The 24,005-nt window shown below is 45.9% G+C and overlaps 1 protein-coding gene across 1 annotated transcript in view; it reads right to left on the reverse strand.

The window, feature by feature from the left end:
- LOC141051168 (uncharacterized) overlaps positions 1–24,005 on the reverse strand; it is a 255,536-nt gene that overhangs the window by 42,624 nt on the left and 188,907 nt on the right. The window contains 6 exon segments of the mRNA XM_073548033.1: positions 11,732–12,727; positions 18,848–18,917; positions 21,380–21,468; positions 21,548–21,671; positions 21,754–21,933; positions 22,063–22,212. Coding sequence (XP_073404134.1) covers positions 11,732–12,727; positions 18,848–18,917; positions 21,380–21,468; positions 21,548–21,671; positions 21,754–21,933; positions 22,063–22,212 — 1,609 coding nt within the window.

Raw genomic sequence — 24,005 nt, forward strand, 5'->3', positions numbered from 1 at the left:
GCTGCATCCAGGGTCACGGGTGTCTTACGGGTTCGCCTTGCGGTACTCGCTGCGTCCAGACACACGCATGACCGTGACATTATCACCAACCCTACATTTTTTTTTCTGGTGAGCTTTGGCCATGTGGAGACCTGTGAGTTATTGCTGCTGGGTCTCACTGAGGTGAGTGGGGAGTGGCAAGGTGTGTTACAGCCACTGCAGCAGCAGTTATCATGATCTGGTGCCTGTGCTCAGGCAACCAGGAAATCAAAATGGCGGCTTTGGCAAATTGCGGGTCTGGCAAAAGCCCCCTTGAGTAGCTGCTAGTGAGCGGGACTTGTTCATACAGGTGGACGTAACCAGACAGGTGGGTGGAGTTGGTGATCCCCATGGTGCTGTCTAGGGTTCCCTGAGGTGAAGGGGTATGTTCCTGTAGTGAGCAGACTGGTGATAGTCCGCGGGGCTCACGCCAAATTTTCAATACCATCGAAGAAGCCGCCCCCTCCTGGTCGTTTGGAGGAAGGCGACCAGCGAGTGTATTTTTCCTCCATGTCCCTGCGGCTTTGGTAAAAGCCCCCTAGAGTCGCTGCTGGGGAGCGGGACTTGTTCATACAGGCAGACGTAATCAGACAGGTGGGTGGAGTTGGTGATCCCCATGGTGCTGACTGGATTTTAAGAATAATTATAAATTATTTCTGGCCTTTAAGCCTAACTCATCGGGGAGCTCTGTGCAGCAGGTTAAAATTGTCATCGACTTGCTGCGCGGCGATCCCCAGGATTCGGCTTTTTCTCTGACACCTGAAAATCCTATTCTGACTAATGTGGATGCATTTTTTCAAGCCTTGGGGTTGTTGTATGATGAACCTAATGCTGTTGATCAAGCTGAGAGAACCCTGTTGGCATTAAACCAGGGTCAGGATTCTGCAGTTATACTGTCAAAAATTCCAAAAGTGGGCGGTCCTTACTACATGGAATGATAGTGCATTGGCAGCTCTCTTTCGGAAGGGTTTATCAGAGACCGTAAAAGATGTTATGGTGGGATTTCCTGTTCCCTCTGGTCTGGATGATTCTATGTCATTAGCCATTCAAGTTGATCGGCGTTTACGTGAACGTAAAACTACACGGGAGGCGCTGCCACCTTTTGAACAAACGTCTGAACCTATGCAATGTGATGGGGTTTTGTCTAGGGCGCAACGTCAGGAGTTTAGAAGGCGTAATAAGCTGTGTTTTTTCTGTGGAGATGTCTCTCATACTGTTTCTGTCTGCCCAAAACGAGAGAAACGTTTTGCACACACATTTGCTGTGGGCAGTATACAACCTAAGTTTCTTTTGGCAATTACTCTGATCTGCTCCTTATCCACGTTTTCCACAAAGGCTTTTTTGGATTCAGGAGCAGCGTTGAATCTGATGGATTTGGACTTTGCTAAACGTTGTGGTTTTTCCATGACACCTCTTCGGACGCCTATTCCTTTGAGGGGTATTGATGCTACTCCTTTGGCGGAGAATAAACCTCAGTTTTGGACCCAGATGACAATGCGAGTTGCCCCAGACCACCAAGAAAATTGTAAATTTTTGGTGCTGCATAATTTGCATGATACTATTGTTCTGGGTTTTCCTTGGTTGCAAACTCATAATCCAGTTTTGGATTGGAAATCTGGGTCTGTGGTGAGTTGAGGTTGTCAGTGTGTTCTTAGGGACGCTCCTGTTTTCTCCACCTCTCCTCAGTCTCATGATATTCCTGATTATCTAGCCAATTTTTCTGATGTATTTAGTGAGAGCAAGTCTGCGTCTTTGCCTCCTGAAAGGAGTTATGACTGTGCAATTGAGTTGATGCCTGGGTGTAAATTTCCCAAGGGTCGGCTTTTCAACTTATCAGTACCCGAACATGATGCTATGCGATCCTATATTAAGGAGTCATTGGAGAAGGGTCATATTAGACCATCCTCCTCACCTTTAGGTGCTGTTTTTTTTTGTGGCCAAGAAAGATGGTTCATTAAGACCGTGTATTGATTATCGTTCCCTTAACAAGATGATGGTTAAATATCACTACCCGTTACATCTGATGTCTGATTTATTCTCCAGAGTTAAGAGTGCCTGCTTGTTTACTAAGCTTGACCTCAGGGGGGCGTATAGTCTTATTCGCATCAAGCACGGGGATGAATGGAAGACGGCGTTTAATACTCCGGAAGGACATTTTGAGTACCTGGTGATGCCTTTTGGGCTCACTAATGCCCCTTCTGTCTTCCAGTCCTTTATGAATGATATTTTCCATGACTTTGTGGATAAGTGTAACAACCCTGCTGGCATCACTGCATGGTCTCCCATCCCTCGCACACCAACTTACTTTCTGCTTCAAGCCATGCTGTGAATTCTGTCTGTTGCCAGCTCTGTGCCTCTGCTCTCCATGTTTCCAGACTGTGTGTATAGGGGGGCGGCGCCTGAACTCTCTGGTTCTTATGCAGTCTGGGTGCACCTGTGTAATCTGTCCCTGACCAATCACCTGGAGCCCTTGACTATTTAGTTTCGCCACTCCCACTGAAACATTGCCTGAGCAATGTCTATACTCAGTTAGTATCTCGCTGCTGAGGAAGCCAGGCCCTGTTCTGTGTGTCTCCTTCTCTGGAGGATTCTCTAGTCTTGCTTTGTACCCTGTCTGCCTACCAGGAGGCTGAATATCCTGGTCCTAGTGTCTTTGTCCCTGTGCCTCTGTCTGAACTCAGTCTTACCTCTGTCTGTCAGTCTCCTTGTTTGTGGTTCCTTCCCTGCCGTGTCTTTCCTTGTGTCCACTTTATCTGTGCATCTGCACGCTCGCAGCTCTGTCTGCACAGCTTCCTAGCTGCTCTGCCTGCTCCGCACTCCTGCGCCTCTGCCTGCTCCGCACTCCTGCGCCTCTGCCTGCTCCGCACTCCTGCGCCTCTGCCTGCTCCGCACTCCTGCGCCTCTGCCTGCTCCGCACTCCTGCGGCTCTGTCTGCCTGCTCCGCACTCCTGCGGCTCTGTCTGCCTGCTCCGCACTCCTGCGGCTCTGTCTGCCTGCTCCGCACTCCTGCGGCTCTGTCTACCTGCACCTCCTGTGTGAACAGGCCCAAACCTGTTCCTTCATACTCCATTCCTTCCTGCCTATATCCATACCTGTACCTCCTGTGTGAACAGGTCCAGATCCTGTTCCAGCATACACCACTCCCTCCTGCCTACACCTCCTGTGTGAACAGGTCCAGATCTTGTTCCAGAATACACTACTCCCTCCTGCCTACACCTGCTGTGTGAACAGGTCCCTACCTGCTCCTTTTCATACCACGCCAATCTGTCCTGTGTCTCCAAGCCGTGCCTGCCTGTCCTGTGTCTCCAAGCCGTGCCCGCCTGTCCTGTGTCTCCAAGCCGTGCCCGCCTGTCCTGTGTCTCCAAGCCGTGCCCGCCTGTCCTGTGTCTCCAAGCCGTGCCCGCCTGTCCTGTGTCTCCAAGCCGTGCCCGCCTGTCCTGTGTCTCCAAGCCGTGCCCGCCTGTCCTGTGTCTCCAAGCCGTGCCCGCCTGCCCTGTGTCTCAGCCGTGCCTGCCGTGTCCACCTGCCTGCCTGTCTATAGCATCTGTCAAGGTGTCCTGTTCCCGAGTGGGATCAGCAGCCACAGCCAGACACCACCCTGGAGTGGCACCCGGCAGCTACCTGCCGCACAAGCCTGACCTCACCATCAGAGGCTCCAGTGAAGACCAAGGAAGCTGCCGTAGGTACGCCCCTTCCAGGGTAGTCTGGTTTGTGGCACAGTGGGGCCACAACCCCCCGGCTCGCGCCATTCAGCCAAGGCGCGAGCGCGACAGTTTGCTCAGGCCATGGTCCCCGCTGAGTCCCATGTCCTTACGCTCGCAGAGCGTCATGAACCTGTGTTCCACCAGTATGAGCAACCAGAGGAATTTGTTCCGTCCTGCGTGGTTCCGATTGTGGAGACCTCTGAACCAATCATCGTCTCCAATGCCCTCTACAATCAGCTCCTGGCCTATGAAGAGCACAACCCAGCAGATCTGCCTAGGTTCTATGGGGACCCTAAAGAGTGCCAAGGGTTCCTGAAGAAATGCCTGCACTACATCCTGCAGAATGCAGCTTGTTTCCCCTCTGACCGGGTCAAGGTGGGCTACATCATGTCTTACCTAGCTGGTGATGTCTTGATATGGATTTGTCCCCTTTGGGAAGCAGGGGACCCTGTCGTCATGAGCCTGGGGGCCTTCCTGGTGGCCTTCCGTAAAGTGTTCGACGTGCCTCGTCCAGCTGCTCTTGAAAAGTCTTCCTCTTCAAGCTTCCAGATACAGACCAGACAAGAGGAACCTATGGGTGAATCCTCTCATCCGTCTGTGACCGTCCCTGACACTCCTGTTCCTCAGCCTGCTAAGGCGGCCTCCCGTGTAAGGTCCAAGAGGTCTAAGAAAAAGCGGCTGGCAAGCTTACAGCCGCAATCTGGTCTCATGAAGGAACATCCCGACGGTCTCTGTTATGTGAAGCCAATGACTGTTTCTCTGCCTTCTGGGAGCTTTGGTGTGTATAAACCGCCAGCCATACGGAGTCAGTGTGTTGTCTCTGTCATACAGCTCCCGAAGCCGACGTGGGCGTTGTCTCGAGGTGGCCGAGCCCTGTTGGAAAACAGTCTAGTCCTGCAGGGACAACTACAGCTCCAGGTCGGAGCTTTATACATGAAGAAGTTCATCTTCCATCTGCTGACTGGTATGCCCATGGGTCATTCTGATCCAGAGATTCTAGTACCCGTCTATGTCTGGAAACCTAGTAGGGCACCACGCTTGAAACAATCAAGTGACAAGAAGTGTCTGGTTCCCTTACGTCAGAGTCGGTCAGCAATGTCACCTTCTTCATCTGGTCTGCTAGTCGTCGAGTCAAGGGGTGAAGACGTCTCCGAAGAAGGGGAGGCGGTGTCAGTCTCCTCACACGTCTCCAGCGACTATACCAGTGATCTGCTCCCAGGAGCATCCCTGTCTCTTGATTGTCCTCCCCTGGATTTCAGGCTGAAGATGGGTCCTAAATATATGCCTTCAACCCCTGTGTGGCCAGTGAGTGAAGATACTGAGACAGAGATTTTCTCACCCTCTAACCTGGTAGAGGAGGCCCAGTTTTTTCAGGGTAACAGGTGGAAGTGGCTCCCTGTATGTATGCCTCCAGCTTCCATTTGGCAGGTGGGTGAAGAGGTTGGAACAGTGACCCACATATCTCCGATTCTCACCAACCGGGAGGAGGAGGTCCAATTTTTCTGGCATGTCGGGCTGAAGTCGGACTTGGTGAAGGTGTCTGCTGTTTCTAGCTGGCCGGCTGATGTAGGGGTCAAAGCTTCCAGGTCCCTGCTCTCTGCCAATCAGGAGGAAGAAGTCTTTGTACCCTCTGTGTTGGAAACTGACTCCCTTAGGCACCAAGAAACCGGGCAATCTGTGATTCCTGATGGCACACATACTCCACCCTACCTGAAGGATGTCATGTCAACCTGGACTGTGTGTGGTCCCGTACTCCTTCTTCTGGTCATTCTGGCAGGCTTGAGGAAGAGGGGCCGTAAAGGGGGGGGTACTGTAACAACCCTGCTGGCATCACTGCATGGTCTCCCATCCCTCGCACACCAACTTACTTTCTGCTTCAAGCCATGCTGTGAATTCTGTCTGTTGCCAGCTCTGTGCCTCTGCTCTCCATGTTTCCAGACTGTGTGTATAGGGGGGCGGCGCCTGAACTCTCTGGTTCTTATGCAGTCTGGGTGCACCTGTGTAATCTGTCCCTGACCAATCACCTGGAGCCCTTGACTATTTAGTTTCGCCACTCCCACTGAAACATTGCCTGAGCAATGTCTATACTCAGTTAGTATCTCGCTGCTGAGGAAGCCAGGCCCTGTTCTGTGTGTCTCCTTCTCTGGAGGATTCTCTAGTCTTGCTTTGTACCCTGTCTGCCTACCAGGAGGCTGAATATCCTGGTCCTAGTGTCTTTGTCCCTGTGCCTCTGTCTGAACTCAGTCTTACCTCTGTCTGTCAGTCTCCTTGTTTGTGGTTCCTTCCCTGCCGTGTCTTTCCTTGTGTCCACTTTATCTGTGCATCTGCACGCTCGCAGCTGTCTGCACAGCTCCCTAGCTGCTCTGCCTGCTCCGCACTCCTGCGGCTCTGCCTGCTCCGCACTCCTGCGGCTCTGCCTGCTCCGCACTCCTGCGCCTCTGCCTGCTCCGCACTCCTGCGCCTCTGCCTGCTCCGCACTCCTGCGGCTCTGTCTGCCTGCTCCGCACTCCTGCGGCTCTGTCTGCCTGCTCCGCACTCCTGCGGCTCTGTCTACCTGCACCTCCTGTGTGAACAGGCCCAAACCTGTTCCTTCATACTCCATTCCTTCCTGCCTATATCCATACCTGTACCTCCTGTGTGAACAGGTCCAGATCCTGTTCCAGCATACACCACTCCCTCCTGCCTACACCTCCTGTGTGAACAGGTCCAGATCTTGTTCCAGAATACACTACTCCCTCCTGCCTACACCTGCTGTGTGAACAGGTCCCTACCTGCTCCTTTTCATACCACGCCAATCTGTCCTGTGTCTCCAAGCCGTGCCCGCCTGTCCTGTGTCTCCAAGCCGTGCCCGCCTGTCCTGTGTCTCCAAGCCGTGCCCGCCTATCCTGTGTCTCCAAGCCGTGCCCGCCTGTCCTGTGTCTCCAAGCCGTGCCCGCCTGTCCTGTGTCTCCAAGCCGTGCCCGCCTGTCCTGTGTCTCCAAGCCGTGCCCGCCTGTCCTGTGTCTCCAAGCCGTGCCCGCCTGCCCTGTGTCTCAGCCGTGCCTGCCGTGTCCACCTGCCTGCCTGTCTATAGCCTCTGTCAAGGTGTCCTGTTCCCGAGTGGGATCAGCAGCCACAGCCAGACACCACCCTGGAGTGGCACCCGGCAGCTACCTGCCGCACAAGCCTGACCTCACCATCAGAGGCTCCAGTGAAGACCAAGGAAGCTGCCGTAGTTACGCCCCTTCCAGGGTAGTCTGGTTTGTGGCACAGTGGGGCCACAACCCCCCGGCTCGCGCCATTCAGCCAAGGCGCGAGCGTGACAATAAGTTTTTGATCATCTATCTGGATGATATTTTGATCTTTTCTAGTCATTGGGATTCTCATGTGGAACACGTCCGGACTGTGTTCCGGATTTTGAGGGAGAATTCTGTTTGTTAAGGGATCGAAATGCCTCTTTGGTGTACAGAGGATTTCATTTTTGGGATTTATCTTATCTCCATCGACTATTGAAATGGACCCGGCCAAGGTACAGGCCTTTTATGATTGGGTTCAGCCTATTTCTTTGAAGGCCCTCCAGAAGTTTTTGGGTTTTGCTAATTTCTAACGTAAATTTATAGGTAATTTTTCTGGTATTGTCAAACCACTGACTGGTCTGACCAAGAAGGGCGCTGATGTGCTGAATTGGTCTCCTGAGGCTATCTCAGCATTTCAGGAGCTTAAACAGAGATTTACTTCAGCTCCAGTTTTACGGCAACCTGATGTCTCACTTCCATTTCAGGTGGAGGTAGATGCTTCTGAGATTGGTGCAGGAGCTGTTTTGTCCCAAAAAGACCCTGTGACTTCTAAGATGAATCCCTGTGCCTTCTTTTCTCGAAAGTTCTCCCCATCTGAACGCAACTATGACGTGGGGAATCGGGAATTGTTGGCCATGAAGTGGGCATTTGAAGAGTGGAGACATTGGTTGGAGGGAGCTAGACATCAAGTCGTGGTCCTCACCTATCACAAGAATTTGATTTATCTGGAGTCGGCCAAACGCTTGAATCCTAGACAGGCTAGATGGGCCTTGTTTTTCACGCGTTTTAATTTTGTGGTCTCTTTTCTTCCGGGCACTAAGAATCTTAAGGCAGACACCCTTTCTAGGAGTTTCTTTGTCGATTCTCTTAGTGTGACCGAGCCTACTACCATCCTAGGTGAGGGGGTAGTTCTTTCTGCCATTTCGCCCGATTTGAGACACGCCCTGGAGGAATTTCAGGAGGATAAACCTGAGCGTTGCCCTATGGGAAAATTGTATGTTCCTGACCAGTGGAGAAAGAGAGTGATGTCTGAAATTCATTGCTCCGCATTGGCTGGTCATCCAGGTATTTTTGGTACCAGAGATTTGGTGAGTCGGTCCTTTTGGTAGCCTGCCTTATCTCGTGACGTCAGGAATTTTGTACAGTCCAGTGGGACTTGTTCTCGTTCTAGTGGGTTGCTGATGCTCTTGCCGGTGCCCAAGAGGCCATGGACCCATATCTCAAATGGATTTTATTTCTGATCTTCCTGTCTCTCAGAGAATGACTGTTATCTGGGTGATTTATGATAGATTTTCGAAGATGGTCCATCTTGTACCACTCCTAAAGTTGCCATCTTCCGCTGAGTTGGTACTCTTGTTTTTACAACAGGTGGTTCGGTTACATGGGATTCCTGAGAACATTGTGTCCGACAGAGGAGTCCAGTTTGTTTCCAGATTCTGGAAAGCCTTTTGTTCCAATCTGGGAATTCAGTTATCCTTCTCCTCCGCGTTTCATCCCCAGACCAATGGACAGACTGAGAGAACAAACCAGACCTTGGAGTCTTATTTGAGATGCTTTATATCTGCTGATCAGGATGATTTGGGTCTCATTTTTGCCCTTGGCCGAATTCGCACTGAACAATAAAGCTAGTTTTGCCACTTTGATGTCACCCTTTTTCTGTAATTTCGGGTTTCATCCTTGATTCTCTTCAGGGCAAGTGGAATCTTCGTCCTGCCCAGGTGTGGGCACTGTGGTTAAGAGAATGCAGCAGATATGGGACCAAGTGGTGGATAAGTTGTCACTCTCTCAGGAAAAGGCCCAGCGATTTTCCAAACGGCATAGGACCATTGGTCCCCGGTTTAAAGTGGGTGATATGGTTTGGTTGGCGTCTAAGAATATTCCTATGAAGGTTGCATCTCCTAAATTTAAGCCAAGATTTATTGGTCCTTATAAGTTTTTGGAAATTCTTAATCCTGTTTCGTTTCGATTGGCTCTTCCAGTTATGTTCAAGATCCATAACGTATTTCACAAATCTCTGTTGAAGGTTTGTTGAGCCAGAGGTTCCTATGGCAGCACCTCCTGACCCTGTGTTGGTTGAAGGCAATGTGGAATATGAAGTAGAGAAAATATTGGATTCTCGTTTGGTTAGACGGAGACTCCAGTATTTGGTCAAATGGAAGGGTTATGGTCAGGAGGATAATTCTTGGGTCTCTGCCTCCGATATTCATGCCAATAGATTGGTTCTTGCTTTTCACTGGGCCCATCCTGATCGGCCTGGTGGCGTGGATGAGGGTTGGGTGACCCCTCCTCAAGGGGGGTACTGTTGTGAGTTCATTCTCTGGTTCACCAGTAGTGAGTTCTCCTTCCAGACTCCCTCTGGTGGTAACAGGAAGTAGTGAGGCTGATTTGATCGGTGGAGATCTGCCACCTGAGAATGAGGATGACAATTGGACCTCAGGAGTCTCAGATTGGATTTAAGACAGCCGACGCCCTTTTCAGTTGCTGGGGATTCCTTCTGGCGTGTCAGCTCTTGGTTTTCAGCTCTGTTCCAGTCATCTAAAGTTAAATTTTTCTGCTAATGTTCACACTTGATTTTGTTGGTCTATTCAGTTTTATGTGTGGTCAGCCAGCCCCGGCTGGGGGCTGTGCTGAATTTCCACTCTTATTTATCAGTATTTTGCCAATTTGCTTTTTGTCCCTTACTAGTTTGGTCTCTTTTTGCTCTGTCTCAGAATATTTCAGAGTGCTGATATAGTGGGTGAAGTCTAGTGACTTCAGGGTTAATTTTGCTATCAGAAGTGTTGGACATTATTTTTGTAGGGATTTTTGCAGGTTGCAGACAGTGTCTTTCCTTTCCTTTCTAGTTAGTTTGGGCCCCATCGTTTGCTCAGCCTATTTTCCTGCCTGTGTTTGTGCCTTCATCTTGTTTCACCGTCAATACATGTGTGGGGGCTATCTATTCCTTTGGCGTCTGCTCTGGGGCAGTTAGTTTTCCCCTTTTCATGCTTCAGGCTTATTTAGTCCTCCGGCTGTGACGAAGCATCTAGGAACATCGTAGGTACGCTCCACGACTGCTGCTAGTTGTGTGGTAGGATCAGGGATCTGCAATCTGCATAGTTACCAACCTCTCTGGTTTTCTGTGACTTAGCTTGTTTTGCTTTTTTCTCCTCGGTGACCCATTCATAACAGGTTGGGGTGTCAAGCCAGCTTGACTTATGAGGATTCGGGGTGGTAGTACACGCCGTACTCATAGTCTCTTCGTGGGAGTACAATAGTGACTGTTCACACTGTATCCCTCCAGGTACCTGGAGGGATACAGTGGAGGAAACGACGCAGTGAGGTAGATATGGGTCTATTGAAAGACCTGTGTCCACCTCCTACTGACACTAAGCTAAACCTGATTAACCTAGTGCCAGTCGGTGGGGTGTACACTGCAGAGGAGGATCTAACTGTTGTTGTGCATAGTGTCAGCCTCCTAGTGGCAGCAGCATACACCCATGGTTCCTGTGTCCCCCAATGAAGCGATAGAGAAAGAACCCTTAACCACTTCCTCACCAAGTGAAAATCAATCTGCATCATTCAAGTTAAATGCCGAGTGGACTCCAAAGAGGACTTGCGATCTGCCAACCGCTGCAACATTCTGATCGCAGATATCCCAAAAGGTCTCAGCAGGATGAAGCACATTCGTGACAATTATAAACAATTCAATCAGCTCTCATCTCAGGGACAATACAGCATAACTGACAGTGCTAGGAGAGCGGATTCTGGAGATTGGTAACAGAACACCATTATTTTACATTTGTTCTCTTTTATTTCTTGTACAAATTAAAGTCTCAGTAACTCATACCCAAATAGTTTGCCAGGTACAAAGAGGGAATTCTCTTCACAAATAGGTCTCCCATTTAATCATATTTGTGTGTATGCCAGGGAGGGTAAGGGGTCATTTATCATTAAATATATTTTTGAAATAAGCCCTTTAGTAGAAAGGGAACTGCTACATATATTTTCAAAGGTGGTTGGGAGAGTGATTTGACAGAGACTAGAGAGAGCAGAGTTAAAAAGGGAAAAGGCAAATTTCTATATCTGAAAATTATTTTAACGCCCTCATTCAGGGATATGAAATGTGGGTTTTATAGATTTGAAACATATGGTTCTCATATTGGCATTGACTTTGTCCACAAATCAGAACAGGCTCATCAATGACCAAGGGTTCAGAACCATGGCTGAAGTCATGCTGTATGAGAAATGTTAATGAAATAAGAAAGATATAGGGGATTTCCTATTGTGTTTTACAAATACATCTCATTTAAATGTAATTGGACCAAGAAAGTCTGTTGAGGAGGGGGTCCATTTATTGAATGAGAAGCCCAAGAAGGGATCCTGCATACGGAAAGAGAAAAATAATATTTACCTACATCTGGGACTGCAAGCCTCCCTGGTATTGGCTACTTACTGAAACTGGCAAAGCATTTTTTTACATTCTGAACACAAACATGGCTAATTACCTGTGTGAGATCTGTGATGTTTACGATTTAATATAGCTGTATAACATATCCTACACTCTCAACATGAAAATGGCTTTTCACCTGTGTGAGTTTTATGATGTGTAACAAGATGAGATTTCTCTGTAAAAACATTTTCCACATTGTGACCATGAATATGGTTTCTCACCTGTGTGAATTCTCTGATGCGTGACAGTATGGTATTTCTGTGTAAAACATTTCACACATTCTGAATATTAATATGGCTTCTCACCTGTGTGTCTTTTCTGATGCTGAACAAGAGTTGATTTCGCTGTAAAACACTTTCCACATTCTAAACAAGGAAAAGGCTTTTCCCCTGTGTGACTTCTCAAATGTACAAGAAGATTTGATTTTTTTGCAAAACATTTCCCACATTCTGAACATGAAAATGGTTTCTCCCCTGTGTGATTTCTCTCATGTGCAACAAGATTTGCTTTTTGCGTAAAACATTTCTCACATTTTGAACATGAAAAAGGCTTCTCCCCAGTGTGAAATGTTTGATGAGCAAGAAGATGTGATTTTTTTTTAAAACATTTCCCACATTCTGAACATGAAAATGGTTTTTCCCCTGTGTGCATTCTCTGATGTGTGACAGCATGGTATTTCTGTGTAAAACATTTCCCACATTCTGAACATGAATATGGCTTCCCACCTGTGTGCGTTTTCTGATGTCTAGCAAGACTTGATTTCTCTGTAAAACACTTTCCACATTCTGAACATGAAAAAGACTTCTCCCCTGTGTGACTTCTCTGATGTACAAGAAAATTTGATCTTTGTGTAAAACATTTCCCACATTCTGAACATGAAAATGGCTTCTCACCTGTGTGATTTCTCTCATGTGCAACAAGATTTGATTTTTTTGCAAAACATTTCCCACATTCTGAACATGAAAATGGCTTCTCACCAGTGTGATTTTTCTCATGTGCAACAAGATTTGATTTTTTTGTAAAACATTTCTCACATTCTGAACATGAATACGGCTTCTTTTTTCTGTGAGCTCTTTCATGTTCACTATCAATTCTGTTATTTTTGTTTTGCATAATAGTCTGTGATGAATCAAAAGATTGAAGCTTTTCAAAAGGATCAGATGGTGGCTCTTTACTGTAAAAGGCTGGGGATAAATCCGGAATATTATCATGTTCTTCACTTGTATCCGGTGTGATAGTATGATCATGTGCTGTCAAATCTAAAAATGTAAGATGTGTCCCCGATCTGCTTGTACAATCACCTGCCAAGAATAAAACGGAAACTATAACATATACGGCCTTGAAATTAGATTAATAATTTTAAGATTTATACTTTTTATAACATTTCTATGCAAATTGTACTAAAATTCGGTTAGGAACTGATGAAGGCACTAATGGCAGCAATAGATATTAAAGCAGAGACTCAAATTGTTATATTAGACCATTAGGTTTCTGCTCTTTTCCTTTCACTTCAACACATTATAGGTCCATGTTTTAGTGTACCTGTCACCAAACGTTTGTGAAATATAAAATATTTATTTATATTTAATGCAATATTCAGTGAAGTCTATAAGTCAACCTCCCAAAAAATCCTCAAAACTAATCCACCTCATTCACTTTCCATATTACAAATATAAAACTAACAAACAACAATGAAGTGCAGTCGAATGAAATACAGAAGCGACACGTGTTAACCACTGAAAAATACAGAAATCTAGTATGAGCCCAGAGACACAAAGGGGATATATACAATGAGGTAGTCACAGGAACAGCAAGGCTATAAAGATGCTCTTGGTTTATTAGACACGACATAAACAAAGTTTAAGCACAAAAAAAACCTTGGCCATCTGGGCAAAACAGAACGGGTAGCACTAGATACGGGTAAGCAAGACCCATGGTTCAGGCATAAAAAAATCAAAATCCACTTCTCTGGAGTATTCCTCTCCAGCCAGACACCCTCCTGCCTTTGGAGGCAGCTACTTAAGCCCTAGACCATGTGACTGATCACATGACTGATACCACACAGTTCCTGTCAGCAGGCGGCAGTTCCAGCTCTGCAGGTGGAGATAAGGTAAACATCCTCCCACCCATTCTATGGATGTCTACATAACAAACCAGCCCATTTTGCAAATTAGCTTAAACCTCACGGCACGTAGTGTACTGAAGGAAAATACTCTGGGTTTTACATCACTGACGCCATTAACAGTAATGACATGGCAGTGGCATGTCTGGGATGCTGTGCTGAGAGGACATGCAAAAGGGGAGCTCTCTCCAGACACTGCAGATTACAAGGCTCCACAGCCTCATTTTCAGCCAGATTAGCCTTAGCGATGGGCCCCAGGAGAGGCAGGACCTGGCACATGCAGGGACAGTGTCGGCTGCTTATGCGACAGCCCTGGATGCGTTCCCCTTCAGATGTGGCTGCTTCACAGAAGGCTGGAGGCTCAGACACAAGGGAGCTGCTGATAGGGACAGGAGACGGTGAGCCAGCAGGGGGTGAGGTGGATGGACACATGGAGATTTCCCAGCAGCAGAGATTACAGGAGGGTCTGAAGGAGCAGGGTTTATTTACAGTGTGCACCTCACAAAATGGCTGCTTGGCTTCTACAGACTCCCCTCTCCCCCAGCCTGGATCAAACCCCTAAGCCCACATCACAGACAGGAGAGAAGAAAGTCTCCATACAAAATGCCTGGGGAGACTGGACTATAAGAGCCACAGGTTCTGCAAAGGATCATTCAGAGGCACTTTTACTCTACTAATAAAGAAGGGGACTGGACTGACCCACATGATGATTCCTCTGGGGATGAGGATGAGGGACTGGCATATGATCCTCCCTCTTCAGCTGCTTCGAAGAGACTTGTTACATTTTCCCTCTAAAGATGATTTTAATGCTTTAAATAAAGATGTTAAAAATACTTGCAGATCTGATAAGGATGCATAAGGCAAGATTTGCAGCAACTAACAGGTCGTATAGACAATCTGGAAGAGAATCATGATGTTACTAGATCCCATGTGTCAGAATTGCATCAACTAACTCTCCTTCAACAAAAGCCTGTAAAGATCTTCATGTTCAATTAGAGGATCTAGAAAACAGGGGCAGAAGATGTAATATATTAAAGTACAGGGTGTTCCAGAGTCAAATGAACAGGAGAATCCTAAACCAATTCTGCAAACTATCTTTAACTGTATCCTTGGAGATTCACCCGCAAAACAAAAAATGGACAGAGCACACCGAGCCTTACAACCGAAAGGGTCTACGCCATTTCCTCGCGACATCATCTGCTGCCTCCATGGCTACAAGTTTAAAGAAAATATTATGACAAAGGCAAGGTCTCAGAGGGAAATATCCTACATGGACTTCATAATCCGGATATTTCCAGATCTGTCTCATATTACCCTGCAAAAGAGAAGAATTCGTAAAGATTTATTAATCATCCTGTAGGACCTCCAGATCCCCTACAGGTGGATTTTCCCTTTTGCATTAACAGTCCGTTGTGAAGGAATTTCTGCAACTCTACGTTCTTTGGTGTACTTGCCAGCTTTTTGTAAAGCCCTTAATCTACAACTTCCTAAAATAGTGGACTGGGATGCCCCTCTGCCTTCGGGAGCACCACAGTCAATTTGGAACCAAAAAAGAAGATAAGATATTAGAGGACCAAGCGTGAGGGGCAATGGGGGAGGAGGTTCCCCTGATAGACCTCGATGAGCTGACTTTTACTGTAGTAGTGCTTTATTGTAGGGGCTTCTCTCCTGTTGCTTCTGGTGGAGATTATATGCCGGTTTCTTTTTTTTTTTTTAAGGTACTGGCTGGTACTGGTTTGCTCTTATGCTGATTATTGTTATTTGTGAAGCTATCTAAAAGGCATGTGGAGTTTCCGTGTGTTATAAACAATGTAGATCTGGGGGTCTATTGCCTGATGCACTGTAAAGGGGTTTGTTATTTCTTATCCTCTTTGGATCTCTCTGGGGTTACCTAATTTACAAATTCCAGATTTTTTCCACAAGACTAACCCCTTGCCAGGAGATTTTCCTAGGAAATACAGTTTTATGTTCACTGAAATTTGTACATTTTCTTAAAAATTGTGTCTTTGTGTTTTACCTAACCTCATGAGTGTACCATCCCTTTTTGTTATAGTTCACATTGTTCAGATGGAGCGGAAGTCCTGTGAAAGTAAAGTAATCTGGCATATATTAGGAAGTCCTGGACAGGAGATAGGCCCAGGGTCTTCCACATAGGTGAGTAGTGCACTCGACACTTGCAGACACTGGTCCTTAGGCTTAGGGTACCGTTACACTTAGCGATGCACCAGCGATCCCGACAACGATATGGATCGCTGGTGCATCGCTAAGTGGTCGCTAGTGAGCTGCCACACAGGCAGATCTCACCAGCGACATAGCAGGGGTCGGGGGTCGCTACTTACCTGTCAGACGCGGCGATCCTGACATCCTCCCGCTCGCGTCCACGCATCGCTCATCGGCGCCACAGGAAGCCCAGCAGGAAGCGCCCGACGAGAAATGATCCAGGACCTTCTCGCGCGACCAGCGATAATCAGCGGTCGGAGGTAAGTATCACATGTAGCGATATCGCTAGCAATATCGCTGCTATGTCACAAAATCCGTGACTTTACAGCGATATTGCTAGCGATATCGCTATGTGTAACGGGGGCTTTACACTCGTATAATTTCACTTAATGTAAGGGGTCTTAATTCCCCTAGGAAGAGAAGACTTGCCTTGCAGGAGAAGATGGTAGTGTTTCCACAGGAGAAACATTATGACCATACAGGCACATTTAAGTTTGCACTAAATTCTTTTCCCCGGGCCTACTCAGCTTACAATTACAGTAAGAAGGGTGGAGTAGCGATTTTGTGGTCTTAAAATTGTCCACTACAGGTGACTAAAGCTCATGGCAATCCAGAGGACAGATATGTTGTCTTGGAAGCACTTCTGAAGGGTAAGCCAACCATTTTATGTAATCTGTATACACCAAACATGGAAAAAAATAGCCAAAAAAAGGACCAGCACATCTAAGCTAGTGGGAATAAGCGCCAACCAAAGAAAGCATATAAGTCGAAAAGATTAAGGTTTGCACCATAACTTACCAAGCATGATTACTCTAGAGCATAGGAACTGCATTGCTGCCATAGAAATAGCAATGCAGTTCCTGTGCTCTAGAGTAAAAATTCTTGGTAAGTTATGGTGCAAACTTTAATCTTTTTGACTTACACCAAACACGGGTCAGATTTGTTTTCTACAAAAGGTTTTCTCCTTACTTCAGAAATTGCCTCCAGGGGCTTTAACATCCCTTTTTCAGGGGATTTTGATACTCATTTTGGGGCAGTTTGACTCCACAAAACCTAGTCAGGTTAGCAGTGGAATTAAGGATATTGATGTTTGATTTATGGAGAACAGATCATCCTAAGGAGAGGACCTACTCTTTTCTCCTCACCTCACGGTACACATACAAGAATAGATTTTTTTGGGAGGAAATATTTTAACTCTTAGAATGTTGAAAAGGCTGGAGATGGGACAAATCACTTGGTCCGATCATGCCCCAATTCTGTTGGACCCGAAGTCTTCTCAGCCATTAACTCGGGCCTGCCACTGGCGCCTGAATGAGTTTCTTGCCAAGGACCTCAACAACAGGAAAACTCTGCTTGACAATCTGACTTTTTCCACCTAAATGAGGGCTCTGTTAAATCTCCTTCAATGCTTTGGGAGACTCATAAGGCAGTAATGAGGGGTCATTGTATTAAAGAGGGTTCCAAATATGAAAAAAAAATGCCAAACTTGAATATAATAATTTTTCATTGCAACTCAAAAAAGAACATAACATCTCTGCAGGTTTTGAGGAGGGTGGGAGAGATTAGAAATAAATTAAAATACTTTTCTATGCAAAAAGTAGAGAAACTACTTTTATACACAACACAAAACTATTGTGTTGTGCCAATAAGGCGCATACACTATTGGCGAGGCAATTGAAGGAGAGGGCTTTGTCCTCCAATCCCCAAGCAATAAGAAGTGAAGATGGCACTATACACTACAATCCATCTGAGATTTCTAATTTATTTTATAATTTCTATAGTAAATTAAATAATTTCCAGGATATGCTTCCTTTGGATGAAAACAGAAGGGATTATTGAAAAATTATTTATACAATTTAAATTTACTAGTCCTGGCCCCTGAACCCCTGAAGTGATAAACTCTCTTGGGGCTCTCCCATACCAGATACCTTTTCACATTCATACTTGATACTTATTATACTTATTCCTAAAGCTGGAAAAGACCCCATGGAATGCTCTAATTATCGTCTGATAGCCCTATTAAACTCGGACTTGAAAATATTTTCAGTATGATTGGCTAACAGACTTAAATCAGTGGCTACCCCAGCTTATTAGTAAGAATCAGGTAGGCTTTGTCCATTTTCGCCCGGGAGGGGACAACATTAGAAGGGCGATAGATTGGATTGATGTGTCCAACAAAAATAAAAAACAAACACTTATTTTAAGTTTAGACGCAGAGAAGGCATTTGACCGACTTAACTGGTCTTTCTCATTTGAAAGAGTGAAAACATTTGGTATCTCAGGAGTTTTTTTTACAGCATTATAGGCATTGTATAGATCCCCATCAGCCTCTATTAAATTGCCCTTTTGTGTCTCCCCTTCTCTTCTTCTCTCGAATGGCATAATGTAAGGATGCCCTCTATCCTACCTGCTACATGTAATGTGTATGGAGCCTTTAGCATCAAGAATAAGGTATTTAAGATTTCACTATTTGCTGATGACGTTTTACTGGCCCTCACACTCCCCAACCTCATGGTTACTTTGAAGGAGTATGGACAACTGTTGGGATATAACTTAAATACCTCTAAAACAGAGGCCTTACCCTTGAACATTCCCTCTATTATCAATAATCAATTAAGAATTAGTAGTTCCAATTCTCCTCTAATATTCAGTGAAGTCTAATAGAGGTCAACCTCCCAACAAATCCTCAAAAGTATCCCGCCACATTCACTTTCCATATAGCAAATATAAAACCAACAAGCAATATTGCAGTTCAGGCAATAAACACACAAGTGACAATTGTATTGACCACTGACATTGAAAAATACAGAAAACTAGTCTAAGCCCAGAGGCACAAAAGGGATATATATATATCACACTGTATATATACATATATATATATATACACACACACACATACTGTATATAGCCAGTGGCAAAGAAGCTTCTATCAGAACAATATTTTCAAAATACTGTCCAATAAAGCCTGTTCAGAAGGAACGCCTTAAGAACACAACCTATATTTGATTTAGCATTTTCATTGTTTCCTTCTCTTTCTCTCTAATCTGTGACTTATCTACATACAGTGGTCACTACTCACCTGTGCGGTTATCTGTAGCACTCTGTAGGACATATGTCTCTGTAGTATTACTAGGGGACAGATCTTTACCCTGAAACAAAGATTGTAAAAGTCACAGACAGATGGAAAAGTTGTGTGAAAGGATTTAGAAGAACAGAAAAGATGAAATGGCTGCAGGTCTTCTGTATAAATCCAACCTGTCGGCTCCTAATTCTAACAGCAGTCTCCATAACCAGAAAATTGTGAAAAAAAAATCGAGACAACACCTATCATCTATGATCAGCTTATTCTTGTCATCTCCACCAAATAAAAAACATACAGTGAATGGCCACATTATGAGAGACACCCACTTGGACCTCATTTGGACTTCAGAACCTCAGCAAATTGTTATGTTGTTAATTCCAATGAGTGTTAATCCTTCTGCATGAGTAATGTCCACACAGGATAGGTTTTTACAGTTGCCACAATATAGGTGGATGTGCTAACTTGCTCTGAACAAGTCATTCTTAGGCTACTTTCAGACATCTGTCTTTTGTGTTCCGGCGCCGTGCGGTGAAAAGCCGTACTGCCGGATGCGGCGTGCAGTGCTGACACCAGATGTATGTGCACAGCCAGATACGGTGTCGTGAAGATTTAAAGGAGCCAGACCGCAAAGAGGGCGAGAGACGCAGACAGGTATGATGATCCGGGGGACGGGAGGAGAGAGAGAGAGAGATCTGGGGGATGGGAGGAGAGAGAGAGAGATCTGGGGGACGGGAGGAGAGAGAGACTTTTTCCTGTAGATGGCAGTCACTTATGGGGTTAAATCACAAAGTGTTCGGGCATGCGCTGTTCGGAAAACCGTTCCGGCGCTGTCAAAAAACGTTCCAGGGAACGTTTTTTGCAGACGCCGGACGGCGCATTTTTGCCATATCCGGCAGAAATCTGACACGCCGCATGGCCATCCGGCACGATGCGGCGATAATAACAGTCAACCGGCGCCGGATCAGGTTTTTTACATTTTCGCCGCATTGTGCCGGATTCCAGAAGACGGATGTGTGAAAGTAGCCTTACTTGTAAAGCAGATGTTTTATACAATTAAGATCTAAATACTATAAGGGCCGGGTAAGAAAATAAAAAAAAAGTGTACTGTCATGTTCCTGGAAGCAATCCATGACGATACGACCATTGTGGCATCGAGGCATTTGTCTGCGTAAGTGTCCTTCTGCCAGAAAAGAATTAACTTAAAACTGGCCACAAAGCCTAGGTAAGTTCCTGTGCTGAAGAGTTGTTTATTCGGACAACCTAGTTATAGATCCAGAGTTGTATTTTGCTGCAGGACATGACTGTGCACCGCCTGTTCTTAGAACGACTCTTGACAAACACCTCTGACTTCTTTAATATATGAGTTGCTTGTATTGAGAGGTTCTGTTTTTGCATTGTATGTAATAAATGTTCAAAGTCGATCACATCACTTTATGTTCCCAATATAATGTACCGTATTTTTAGCTTTTAAGACGCTCCGGATTATAAGACGCACCCCAAATTTTGAGGAGAAAAATAAGATTTTTTTTTTAAATAAAATGGTGGTGCTTCTTATAATCCATGCGTCTTATTGCTTACCCGGGGTGGTGGCTGCGGTGAAGCGGGGTCCCATGGTCGCTGCTGGAGGAGGCAAGAGTGGGGTGATGCTGCAAGCAGGGATGAGGGGGTGTTCTGATGTGCAGCGTTCTGCCAGGGGGGCTTGTGCTGCTCTCAGGGGAGCTTGTGCTGCTCTCAGGGGGGCTTGTGCTGCTACCAGGGGGGCTTGTGCTGCTGCCGGGTTTCTCCAGGTGCCCGGCAGTGCTGGCCAGTGCTGTGGGTGTCTCTGGTGCCCAGCAGTGTCTCCAGGTGCCCAGCGGTGTCTCCAGGTGACCAGCACAGGGCTCTGCCGACATTTTGCGACAGGCCAGAGCCCCGGGGCACTTTCTCGGTTCCCTCTGTGTGATGGACTCCGGCAATATGGCGGCAACTGCCGGGGGCGGCGCATGCGCTGAGGGTGATCTCAGGACTGAGATCTTGAGAGATGAGATCTCAGCACTGAGATCTCATCTCCCGAGATCACCATCAGCACATGCGCCGCCCCGGCGGCGACCACCATATTGCCGGAGTCCATCACACAGAGGGAACCGAGAAAGTGCCCCGGGGCTATGACCTGTCGCAAAATGTCGGCAGACACCGCTGGGCACCCGGAGACACCCACAGCAACACCGGACACCCCTGCGGCCTACACCCAGTAAGGCATGTCCGCTTTGTAAGACGCACCTCCATTTCCCCCCCCCCAAGGTTGGGGGAAAGAAGTGGGTCTTACAAAGCGAAAAATACGGTAAATTCTCATTGCAAATGTCCACAGAAAACTGATCATTAGATTTCCTGCTGCACTCTGGAGTCACTGGTCAGATTTCCTTTCACAATAAATAATATCAGAAGAGTTCCGGTGTCTCTAATAAATCGACCATTCAGTGTAAAATACTGGTGGTTAAAACAAGCCTTCTACACATTAGGGAGATTTTAGAACACCTTCTCTCCACCTACCTGATGAACTTTTGGATTTTCTTGTTTACAGTCCTGTGGAAGGAGAGAACGGGGACATCTCTCTGGTGTTGTCCTCTTACTGGATAGAACTGGAGGAAACCCATACAGGGACTGAATTCAGTTTTTACAGATAATTATAGACCATGTGTATTTAGTCCTGTCTATTACCTGGTGATGTGAGGGGCTGGGGATCCTCCATCATGACGTCCTTGTACAGATCTTTGTGTCCTTCTAAATACTCCCACTCCTCCATGGAGAAATAGATGGTGACGTCCTGACACCTTATAGGAACCTGACACATACAATGAAACCGTCATCCCCCGATCCCTCCATAGCATTACTGTATAATGTCTCAGCATTCCCAGCAGTGTCACCTCTCCAGTCAGCAGCTCAATCATCTTGTAGGTGAGTTCAAGGATCTTCTGGTCATTGATGTCCTCATGTATCAGGGTGTGAGGTGGAGGCCCCGTGATTGGGCTCATGGGTCTTCCCCATCCCTTAGACACAAGGGCCTGACAGCGCTCACTAGAGGTCTTCTTCACTACTGTGTAATCCTGATTATGGAGAGACACATTAATAAATCTCACTACAGACATTTCCAGAGTCCTCACCTCTCCAGTTCTGTCCATCTGTTATTCCCATAGATTAGAATGATGTAATGTGACGTCATCAGAATCTCTCACCTCTCCAGTAAGCCGGAAGAGGATCTCTAGGGTGAGGTGTAATATCCTCTCCGCCATCTTGTCCCTGTCCCTATCCATCCTTATAGGGTCACTCAAGAGAATTCTCTTATATAGAAGATCTCCACTGAGAGGATCCGATACTGCAGACACCTTAATGGGGAGAAGATGTAACAGTATTATATTAGAGCACTACTGACTCTCTGGTGATGTATATATGTAGACGCCTTACATACATATATACAGTCATATGTTAAAGTTTGGGCACCCCTATTAATGTTAACCTTTTTTCTTTATAACAATTTTGTTTTTTGCAACAGCTATTTCAGTTTCATATATCTAATAACTGATGGACTCAGTTATATTTCTGTATTCAAATGAGGTTTATTGTACTAACAGAAAATGTGCAATCTGCATTTAAACAAACTTTGACCGGTGCAAAAGCATGGGCACCTCAACATAAAAGTGACATTAATATTTCGTAGATCCTCCTTTTGCAAAAATAACATCCTCTAGTCGCTTCCTGTAGCTATTAATGAGTTCCTGGATCCTGGATGAAGGTATTTGTGACCATTCCTGTTTACAAAACAATTCCAGTTCAGTTAAGTTTGATGGCCGCCGAGCATGGACAGCCCGCTTCAAATCATCCCACAGATGTTCAATGATATTCAGGTCTGGGGACTGGGATGGCCATTCCAGAACATTGTAATTGTTCCTCTGCATGAATGCCTAAGTAGATTTGGAGCGGTGTTTTGGATCATTGTCTTGCTGAAATATCCATCCCCTGCGTAACTTCAACTTCGTCACTGATTCTTGCACATTATTGTCAAGAATCTGCTGATACTGAGTTGAATCCATGCGACCCTCAACTTTAACAAGATTCCCGGTGCCGGCATTGGCCACACAGCCCCAAAGCATGATGGAACATCCACCAAATTTTACTGTGGGTAGCAAGTATTTTTCTTGGAATGCTGTGTTTTTTAGCCTCCATGCATAACGCCTTTTTGTATGACCAAACAACTCAATCTTTGTTTCATCATTCCACAGGACCTTCTTCCAAAATGTAACTGGCTTGTCCAAATGTGCTTTTGCATACCTCAGGCGACTCTGTTTGTGGCGTGCTTGCAGAAACGGCTTCTTTCGCATCACTCTCCCTGTATTGTTGACCGATGCACAGTGACACCATCTGCAGCAAGATGATGCTGCAGGTCTTTGGAGGTGGTCTGTGGATTGTCCTTGACTGTTCTCACCATTCTTCTCTGCCTTTCTGATATTTTTCTTGGCCTGCCACTTCTGGGCTTAACAAGAACTGTACCTGTGTTCTTCCATTTCCTTACTATGTTCCTCACAGTGGAAACTGACAGGTTAAATCTCTGAGACAACTTTTTGTATCCTTCCCCTGAAAAGCTATGTTGAATATTCTTTGTTTTCAGATCATTTGAGAGTTGTTTTGAGGAGTTCATGATGCCACTCTTCATAGGAGAATCAAATAGGAGAACTACTTGCAAGTGGCCACCTTAAATACCTTTTCTCATGATTTGATACACCTGGCTATGAAGGTCAAAGCTCAATGAGGTTACAAAACCAATTTAGTGCTTCAGTAAGTCAGTAAAAAGTAGTTAGGAGTGTTAAAATCAAGAAAATGATAAGGGTACCCATACTTTTGCACCTACAATAAACCTCATTTGAATCCAGAAATATAACTGAGTCCATCAGTTATTAGATATATGAAACTGAAATAGCTGTTGCAAAAACCAAAATTGTTATAAAGAAAAAAGGTTAACATTAATAGGGGTGCCCAAACTTTAACATATGACTGTAATATAGTGAAATATCATTGACAGACTAGTAGAGAGGGGAGAGGATTCTGTCCTCATGGACTGATTTCAGAGTCTCCCAAAATGATGTGAGGAGACAGTTTAGGAAACTAGACATAAGTAAAGCAG

This window comes from Dendrobates tinctorius, unplaced genomic scaffold (assembly GCF_039654945.1).
Source record: "Dendrobates tinctorius isolate UK_male_01 unplaced genomic scaffold, ASM3965494v1 ptg000155l, whole genome shotgun sequence".
Taxonomy (NCBI): Eukaryota; Metazoa; Chordata; class Amphibia; order Anura; family Dendrobatidae; genus Dendrobates; species Dendrobates tinctorius.